Source organism: Orbicella faveolata, unplaced genomic scaffold (assembly GCF_042242905.1).
Source record: "Orbicella faveolata isolate gen_17 unplaced genomic scaffold, um_ofav_v1 contig_2, whole genome shotgun sequence".
NCBI lineage: Eukaryota > Metazoa > Cnidaria > Anthozoa > Scleractinia > Merulinidae > Orbicella > Orbicella faveolata.
Window position 1 is genome coordinate 15,249,921 of NW_028301547.1, and position 10,080 is coordinate 15,260,000.

General features: G+C 40.2%; 1 protein-coding gene across 1 annotated transcript in view; it reads right to left on the reverse strand.

Moving 5' to 3' along the window:
• Positions 1–10,080, reverse strand: part of LOC110044640 (nuclear pore complex protein Nup85-like) — a 58,023-nt gene that overhangs the window by 3,737 nt on the left and 44,206 nt on the right. Inside the window, exons 23-24 of the mRNA XM_089289832.1 lie at positions 4,421–4,472; positions 3,827–3,997 (exon numbers count right to left, since the gene is read on the reverse strand). Coding sequence (XP_089145958.1) covers positions 3,827–3,997; positions 4,421–4,472 — 223 coding nt within the window. The remainder of the gene's footprint in view (positions 1–3,826; positions 3,998–4,420; positions 4,473–10,080) is intronic.

A 10,080-nucleotide genomic window follows, 5' to 3' on the forward strand; every position in this document is an offset into this window, starting at 1 on the left:
GCCAAAATAGCGGGCAAACGAGGCTTTAAAGGGAGGTCGCCATTTTCACTCAAAAGTTAACGTACACAACATTTCATTGCAGTTCTAGCAACTCTTTTTTCTTCCTCATTCATGCCTTTCAGTCTGTTTTGAGTATTTTTTACAACAAGAGTATTAGCGCGTTTCTTAGATGTCCATAGTTTGACGATAGTCTAAATTATAAATTGTTTGTCACCACTTTCCCAGAATAAACGCATCAGTTTCGCTTCGCCAGGACGTGCGAAAGAAACAGTCAGTGAGGTCTTCAGCGGGGAACCTAACTCAATAATTCATCAAAGAAAACTCCGACAAAACTTAACTTTAATTGCCAGAATTGGAACGGCACATGTGGCCTCGGGAAAATAATGCAAGTATTAATTAGATTTTTTGCGCGTCCACTGGACAATAAGTTTCTAAAGACTCCAAGGCGGGGCGCTTATTTTGGAACGGAGGGCGGCAGGAATTTGTTTAGGTCGGTGACCGTTTACGGCCCAGCGCCTTGCATTGCTGAGTACAACACCGCTTATCGACTTGCTGCGAAATAACTACATGCACATGAAAAATTTATTTCTGTGTTAAGGATGGCGGTTTCTTTGAAGGACATTCTTGAAAGCTGGTGATAAATTTAACATCTGACGCAAGGCGAATAAGGAAAAAAAGATAAACAAGGAATTTTACTTGAGTTCTACAAGACTGCTGTTATCAAATGACTTGAAAAAGACTCCAAAAAGAGACGTTAAAAGACCGGTTTACTTAAACGAAGCCGGGTTTCCTTTAATACAAGAAGTCTTTAAAAGGTTTCCCCAAAGAATGGGATAACAGGTTTCCTTTAAAGAATGCCGGTTACTATAAAAAGGTTTTCTGAAGAGGTTTAAAATGGTTTCCTCACTTAGAATTCGTAAGGTTTTCGTCGAAGGAGTCTTTAAAAGGTTTCCGAGGCAGATGTTTTCAAATGGTTTTCTAATAAAAGTTTTAGAAAGGTTTCTGAAAGACACTTCACAGTGCAGAGTGTTATTAAAAACTATTACTACAAAGGGTTTCCCGAACCATTTTGCAAGGGTTAACAAGTGGTCCCCAATGTTCAGTCTATCAAAGGAAAGAAATGCTTGCATTTACTTAACGGTGCGGTGAATTGAAATATAACCAGTCACCTGTGGACAGGGGCACGTCTGGTGTGCCAAGGCAAAAAAATAAAAACGTTTCAGTTCATTGTTTAAAAAACTTGTCAACAAATTCCCTGATTTTCAATAGCCTGATCGAGGGAGGGGAAATTTAGTGAATAGTAGCAAGCAAAAAGATGACAAAAAAAAAAAAAGAAAGAAAAAGAAGCCAAGAAAACCGACAGCGCCCATTTTTATTTCCTTTTGCGGTCGCTTCCATTTCGCTCATTTAATTCCAGACTGTATTTTCACAAGACGTGTCATACTTCACTTCAATCTGCACTGTTTCGTGCCCTGTTCTTAGGCCTGACCTCTAACAAGCGTTTTCCACTATACGCCATGCACGTTTCCCACTATACAGTATGCACGTATATAAGTCTAGAGGTGTTTCAAAAGTATCTGTCAATTAAATCATTTCAACAGGTATTACAGAGTCCGTATAATGCTAAATCGACAAAAGAAAAAGAAAACGTGATCGGAAAATTAGAGGAAACCTTTACAACTCCGTGTTATCTTTCTACTTTTTTTTTTTTTACATAGGATGATATTCTCTCGCCGGCTCAATTGAAGCGACACAGCTGAAGAAAAGTGATCACCCGAGGCAACAGGTATGGAACGCACGAGCCAATATCATGACAACATCTCGACAAGAAGCACGTGCGACAACGCTAAATGCACGGAAGTTGGACATCATCCAGTTCTGGTGCATTAGCAGAGAAGCTACACACAAGCCAGGCTGGAGAGCGATATGCGAATTAACTACTTCCTACTGCCAGTCGCCGGCCATGGATCGTGGCAAATTAAGAGAATAGGCATTCGTTAACTGAGCGCTTTCCAACGCAGAATTTGCGAGAAAATTAAAAACATCTGTACTGAAAACATTAAAAGAACTAAGGGAACGATCACATAGTCTAAGATAAAATTTCAACATTCACCCATCAAGTAGTCAACGAAATGTGTAGAGACCATTAAAGGATCCTACAGGCCCAGTCCACACAACACCGTAGGAATTTAAAAACGCAACTATAACACCGGTCATTCTGGATTTGTGTTTGAGGAAAAGTCGGTCAGGGAAATCACACGATTATCGTCACGCGATCGATTTCGAAAAGCTGCGTTTTCAAAAACCTCCGTTTTCGTGACGGATTAGGGTGGACGTTAGGCCAAACCATAGAAATAAAGCTGCGTTTTCAAATTCCTTTGGCGTAGAGTGGACGCTGCCTCAGTCCCTTAGTCGTGAATATTTGTGTCGTCAGCAGATCTTATTAAAAAGAGTTCGCTGCTTTTCGGCTGAGAACCCGAGGGAATTCACCGTTACCTAGGCGTTTTTCCTTTTGCCGTAGCGACAAGATCTTACAATATTCATTAAAGAACAAGAATCTAGCCTCAGTCGCAACTATAACTGATTTGCTCAGTGAAGAAACAAGCGACAGTAAAAAGAAGTTGTTATGGCAAGATTTTTCGCTTGACTTTCTGCCCGTTCGAGTCTGTTGCTTGCATGAACAGGTGGAATAAAATTAATTCGCCAAACAAATTAAGCATCTCTCGTCACAAGTTTCTTCGAGATGCATGTACTAACTACGCGCTGAAAAACACTTGTTTTCCCAAGTGCAGAATCATTTTTTCTTAGATCTCTGCATCGCTGTTTTTTTATCTCCAAGATATTTGTTTAATTAACAGACTTTTCATATTGAAACATTTTGTCAGCGATAAATGCACAATCATATACACAAGAAGAAACTTTGGGAGTGTTGACACCAAAAGAATGTTTAAATATCGCTTTTTAATTGTTATCATATTTGAAATGTTAGTGCCTGCAACATCTGAGACACGACCAAAGAGACCAAGTTACCTACAAACGATCAACACATCAGAACGTTAAACAAACACAATAATTGACAATGGAAACAGGTATTGACAGGTTGGAGAACTGGTCAGATGAAACAAATAATCTCAATCAACAACTGAAAACTAGCAGGACTCGAGCAATCCGGTTTTTTCGTCGAACGAAAACCGATTGAAAATGCCAAATTTCCGAAAAGTGACAGACAATCGAAGCTCAATTGTCTGTCACGTTTTGTCTCTTTGCGCAATACATCCAGCGCCAAAGAACATTACGATCGACACTTTTCACTGAAGCAGATGGGCGATACGAAAAAAGAGAATCATCAGTCAACTGGAAGAAATTGCCTTGATGAATCATCAATTTCTCAGAAGTGACATGTAAAGAACACTGTGGCAGTCAGTAAGGAGAATTCAGATGTCGAACTAAGGATTGTCATGGATCGCCACTTCGACGCCACCCACAGCACCACCCCCTCCCCCCCAAAAAGACACAAACAAAAACAGGTGTAGAGCATACTGAGCCCACCAAAATTGTGTCAGCGAACTTGCCAGGTAGCACAACGTCAAACCAAACCCGAGCCGGCGTAGAAATTTTCGCACCGGGAGCCAGCATGAGCAAAAGCAACATTTCTTTCGCAGAGCGAAAGAAGAGACTGGAAAAACTCGTTAAAATCATAACTAGAGGCGTTAATGTGATGGTAAGAGTGAGAATGAGACATGACTGTTAGCAAGTCACGACTACAGACAGGCAGGGCAATCCATGAGCAAAAACATACAGGGTCATGAAAAAGGGAAATAATCACCTTTGTGCTTTTAGCTGACTTCAGTCCAGGGCCCTGACTCAAGGTCCTCAATAAAGGCTCCTCGGCGGGCGCCCGGTCAGGATGTTCCAGGTACTCCTTGGTTCTGAATGAGAGCCTTATTTCCTCTAAACAGTGCATTAATTCATATGTCTGTGAGCTGGAAAAGATGACCTGGGCAAGGAAGGCAGAAAAAAAGATGATCACCTTACAAAATTCACCTTACTTGCTATAAATATCCTTGGAAGAGTTTGACCTTCGATCTGAAGTCACAGATGCTCCTGAGGCTCGTCAAGTAATCTTCAAATCAGATTTAATGGGAAGAGGATAATGAAGTCCACTGTGCTCCTCCCATTTAAGTCTTATACTTCTAAGCTGTCACGCAACGTTTCTTCCAAGTGAATCACTGCGTCACGACTCACGCCACGTGTGGAGATGGGAGATTGTTTCAGCCTAACTAATTGTGATCCCAAACTCTAGCTTTTTCGTCAACCTTTTTATACTCTCTCTTTTCTCTACGTCATTAGGGAGATAGGGTAGTTAAATCAATGTTTACAGAAGTTCTATTTGCTTGAGCATAGAAACGAGCATCCTTACCTCTTTATGTTCCAACAGAGGCAAAGTGTCCGTTAAAAGCGTCAACCACAACCTGATAATCACAGCAAAGAAAACACTGCGTTACATAGACTGTCCCGCCTACTTTCACAGGGATGGGAAGGGGTGGCTAACTGCACAAGTTCCGAGCTTTTTCCACAAGGGAGGGGCGAGAGGATGAAACAGCAAAAAAGCGGGCTTGTAGCGAGCTCACAAATTTAAAAGCAGCGCAGAATAATGATCATGAATAAATAAACTGTTCAGAAGGTGTGATATTTGCATAAGACGAAAACCTATAAGAGTGGACTGAAGCGCGCTCGATACTATACAACAACACCCCAAACATGTCGCGTATATTTACTTAGGTCAAGCAAGTTTTGAAATTCTGCCTTATTGAGAAAAGTACACTTTAACTCTAAATATCTTCGCCAGTTTAATAACCAAAACAGAACTAAGAAAATATTTTTGTTTTGCTCTAAATCATGTGAAAGCTTTCAATGTGTGAGGTCCAATGCAAAACAGAACAGATATGACTAATCTGGATTAGTCACGGTATTTTGAGTTATTTTGGCCACGTACAAAAATTATCTTTGAATTCAAGGAAACCTGAAAATAGCAGTTTACTAAGATAGAAAAACACCAAAGAGATAATAATAAACCTTAAAGGAACAAGGTCGGTTAAGGATGGAGAAGATTAACACGGATTACAAACAACAAGCCTGGAAAATTTAGGCTTAACTTTTCAAGATGCGCAGACCGTGAGGTACGCCTTTTAAATCCGACAAATTCGACAAATCCACTACAAATTGAAATCGCATTTTAGATTTGGAAAATAGAATTCGGGAAAGAGATGCAGATCTGCATGATTGGGTGAATCTAGATCATGATCCACTTACTGACACACAAGCTCAATACCACCTCCAAACCACACCCAGGATTCCTCGCCAACGAAGATGTCATGAAAAGGTTATCAAAAACTCAGGCAATCGACTGGTTTTCAAATTGTCCTCTCTGAAAATCTGTCAAGAAGTCGTCTATTTTCTCCCCTTTTGTTACCTCGCATTAAGCATATCAAAAACACCTCATTACATCAGACTGACTCCAAACTCTGGTTGAGCGGAGTAAAAAAATACAATGTACAAAGCATGAAAAGAAAATATATTTTTGAATTCAAACGAATGAAGACGGAACAAATATCACTAAAACGTTCTCGTTTAAATTGACCGAAAATAACAGAAGGCAAGTGTTTTTTTCTCAATCAATCCCGTCGTAACCATTTTTACTACTTCAGCCCATTATCTGGAATTTCATTAGATTTTAAGACCATTCTGCATCACTAGACTCACTAGAACCGTCTAAATAACCTGATCAAGGTCTTTCAATGCACCGGTCCACAAAACCTCGGAGCACTTGTTGGAGAAAACGACACGAAACACTTCAGCGGGCTACAGCAATTAATCAATAATTGCTTCCTGAAAAACAACAAAACCACCACCATTTCACGTCCAATATCTTTAATGCACCGGGTGTCCGCCGTTAGCTTTGTTTTCCTTCGCCGCAAGAGACTATATCGACACAAACTTTAAACTATAACCTGTGCTGTACACAAAAGCTCAGTCAAGGATTTCATACGCCCGTCTCACGGTACTCTAAATTACACAGCAGCTTTATCCAAGGCAATGCCAAATTACCTCGGGTCTAACTGGCTTGAAAATTAAACCTCTGCTTCTGAACGACCGCAGAAAGTCGTTTGCGTGCTCCATTGAAAGCAAACGCCGCCTAAAAACCGCCTCAAGGAATAACACACTCAAGATTTCATTTAAATGCAGATGGTTATTTTTAATGGTCGCTAAGAAGGCGGGCAAACGGAGGTCATGGGCGGTCAGTGCGTATGTTTAACTATTGCTTTTCTCCCTCTGCATTGTCGGAAAGAAAAACACACTTACAGTGGGAGTAAAAAGCAAATCAAGGGAAAAAGCACTTTATCCCATGAAAGCAATTTAGTTAACAAGGCAAGGCGTGTTTTCGTGACATGGCGGCAGTTCTCAAAGGTGAATTAGCGGAATATAAGAGGAGATGTCGTGATCCGAGCGCCAAATATTAATGACTGCGGCACAAAGGACCATTACGCAGCATTTTAATCTCCGTGAACCGGCGGTAGGAGCGACTTCCTTGTGAAAAAGTATTTCCACGGCACTTATAACTGAATTAATATCAATTATTCTTTGATGATCGCGGAACACACTCGAATCCTCAAGGAATCTTGACTTTAACAGTTTCCTGTACATGATAAAATCCAGAAAAGGAAGAAACAAAAAACGTCGTGTGAAGGTCCGTCGCACGCGATAGAACTTTCAATTGCATGTGGGTTGAGTTTGTTGTTGGTTCTTGCCTTGCTCCGAGGGTTTTTCTCTGGGTTCTCCGGTTTTCCTCCGTCCACAAAAACCAACATCTCCAAATTCCAATTCGACCAGGATAGAGGACCTGCATGAAAAGCAGCTAGGGTCGATGTGGCTTCCTCTCTAAATATTGTAATTTATTTTTTATTTATTTAATTCCAACTGTAAGTTATAGAAATAGGAGAAGTACTGAAATGTTCTTTTTTTCTTTCCCGTTGTATTTATCCTAAATTTCGTAAAGTTTCCTCCTCATACAAACCAAGGGGAGTTCACAATGTCTCTGTTTTGTTCTAAATTCAGTTTTTATTGTCATTCAATAATATAGAAACGGGATGCATTTCTCGTGTTTCCATAGAATGTTAGATACATGAGTGAAAGTTTCCGAGAGCACAAGAAATGATTGAATATCAGGAGCCCTAAATCGGATGTTTCGAGAACGGACTCCTCAAACCGTCGGAAGTGTTTATAGTCCATAGGGCCTTGCCGTGGTCAAAAAGAACAAGCGTCCGTCGGTACGCAATCCAATTTTTAGAGAGTAACTCAGCCAATACCAGACACCAAAATTTGAAATATAAATATAAAACAAAATTTTCCAGACTTAAGGCCCAAAACTAAGGAAATGTTAAGCGATCGGGCGAGGTAAAAGGCAGCCGAGACTGAAAAGGACTTCAAGACTCGCAATGAAAGTGTTTCAGGTGTTGGCCGGGATGAAGTGATGTCATTTTGTGTGAGCCAGTATTTTAGCGACGTAAAAATCATCTTGTCATGGAAGATAGTCATCAGATAATACAGCCTAATCTTCGGTAACGTACGCCCGGATACACCCGAAAGACAACGCCCTTCATCAGAAACTCGTACACTGATCCTGTTGTTTCTTTTAAGACAGCTTTTCATTTGTAACCTCTTATAAAGGACACCTCCACGACAATCGCGACAATTTCCTTCGAGGTCCACTTTAGTTGGTTCACAGTAAAATAAACCTACCGTAAGCGAACTGGTAACGAAATCAATCTGTATTATTGAACTATCCAAAGCTTACGGGAAGTTTGACCACAGTTTGATGAAGCAAAACGCTTCCACTGCATGGACCACGTTGTTTCAAAGCCGATTCACCGTAATCCGATCCAGGATTAACAGTCAAAATCTGAACAGAGGTTTCTATGAAAGCCGGCATTTCACACTGCTAACGCTTTGTGCTTTTTGACTTAAAACAAAGTGAAAACTTAAGGACAAAGAAAATAAATAGCTCGGAGAACCTCACTGAAAAAAATACAAAAGTGAAATTCAAATTGACGCTAAGCCAAGATTAACATAATCTTGCTTCGAGCAACCAAACCTGGCTGAATAGTCCTCAATAGAGTAGGTATGACTTGACACACCGAAAGATCGTCACGGATTATTCTCCACACCTAATCTCACATGTGAGTCTGTTATAGCAGGGAATCATTCGGTCACATTATAGCGCCTCAGGTGCAATTTTAATTGATGTTTTAATGTCGCCTTGAGCAGAGCTTTTCTTTAAATACACGCTGACCCATTGATATCAATCAAAGCCTGACTAAAGGTATTGCAATCGTCGGGCTTTCTTGACCATTTGTTTACATTTAGTCTTTCAAGTTCTTTAAGCAAGACAGAAATAAATACAGCATACTCACATGGACTACGTGAGGGGAGGTACGTTTCTGGAATTTTAAATAGGTCTGTGCCCACTGAGACTAAACAAAGCTAATGTCGTGTGATATAGCTAACTCATTCCAAAATAACTCGAGGTTGTTTTCTTTTATATGCCAAATAGAAAGAAAACGTTCACGACTGATTTTCACGAGGGTTTGTGTTTCGCAACGGATGGGCATTTTTTGCATACCTGGAAAGTAAAAAAAAAAAAAAAACCCACTAGTGCTAAACCTTCGAACGCTTCTCACTTACTGCGCTATATCTTCGAGTCGATGAAAACTAAAAATCAGAAATGAAAGTATTCAACTATTTCTTTTAAAAAATCAATGTTTTATTTATGTCCAAGGGGAATATCAAGAGTAGAAAGTACGTCAAGGTGGTCTATAAATGCCACACTTAGGCGACAACGGCAGGATATAACGAAAGATGATGAGTCATGCCTTATTCCAGACTAAACACGAGACCAGATGAAAGAAAATACCCTATCGTATTCGCAGGGGACTAAAGTAGGGAGTAAAATCAATGTCCTTGTGCCTTCATTCGGGCTCAATCTGTTTTTGGTTTTGGAGAAATAGGACTTCTTGCATCAAATAATAGCGAAAAAATTCGTTATTTTTAACACAGACGGAGATAACTTCGGAGCTAAACCCGCAAATTTTCAATACCCTCCCACCCACACCTCCAATATAACTGTAGGTCCATCGGTAACTAAAATAGCACCAAATCAGCCAATAACATTATTTTCATCCCTTCTAAATAAAATTGGAAATGCTGTTCTTTCAAAGCATTTCCGCATAAACCAAATAGCGTAGGAGTGTCTCCACTATACCATTGAAAAGATGAAGGGCGCAGGTAGAGATCAAGTTGGTAAACGGATTACTCCCATGGCCAAAATTAGAACAATTTATTGTTTCAGCCGCCCTGTTCCGATTTTAATACTTTTAAATTAGATTTATTCATTCACCTTTAGCTTTGGCCGGTCTCCTGCCGGGCGGCGGAGTTCACGAAGAATCGTATAGAAGTATGCAGCGCGGGCTCTTTGATTCCATGTCGAATGCTTACATTGGTATCTTACAAGCAAGCACGGCGAGCGGTTAAGAATATGAAAGAGATTCTGACCAAGCAGACATATTCTTATTTTCTTTATTACACAACAAATATTTGGGCACGAGCAGAAACAAACTGACAATAGAGCGATTTGTATAAGCTTCTTATAAGCTTAAATGGTTTTCGGCGAGTAAAAAAAAGTTACTGAATTTCAAAGAGCTTAAGCCTCTGACCTTCGCAGGGGCAGTGTTTATGTTCTGATGAGCGAAACAATCCGACTCCAGTAGCACTGATTCCTTGACAGAGACATTTCGGTGTGTTTTTTAAACTCAAGACAGAACAAGACTTAATTTCTCGGCTCTCAAGAAGAAGTTTTACAGCAAGCACTTGACTTGTCATAAGACTACTGTTCAAAATCTTTCATTAAATGAACATTCAATGACAGAGATCTTTTGCATAGTTTTAGTACAAAGTTGAAAGGTTAGAAGTCGGAATTTCTGTAGGTGGCAGCCGCGTCAAATTCGCGCCAAACTGTCGCCAGCA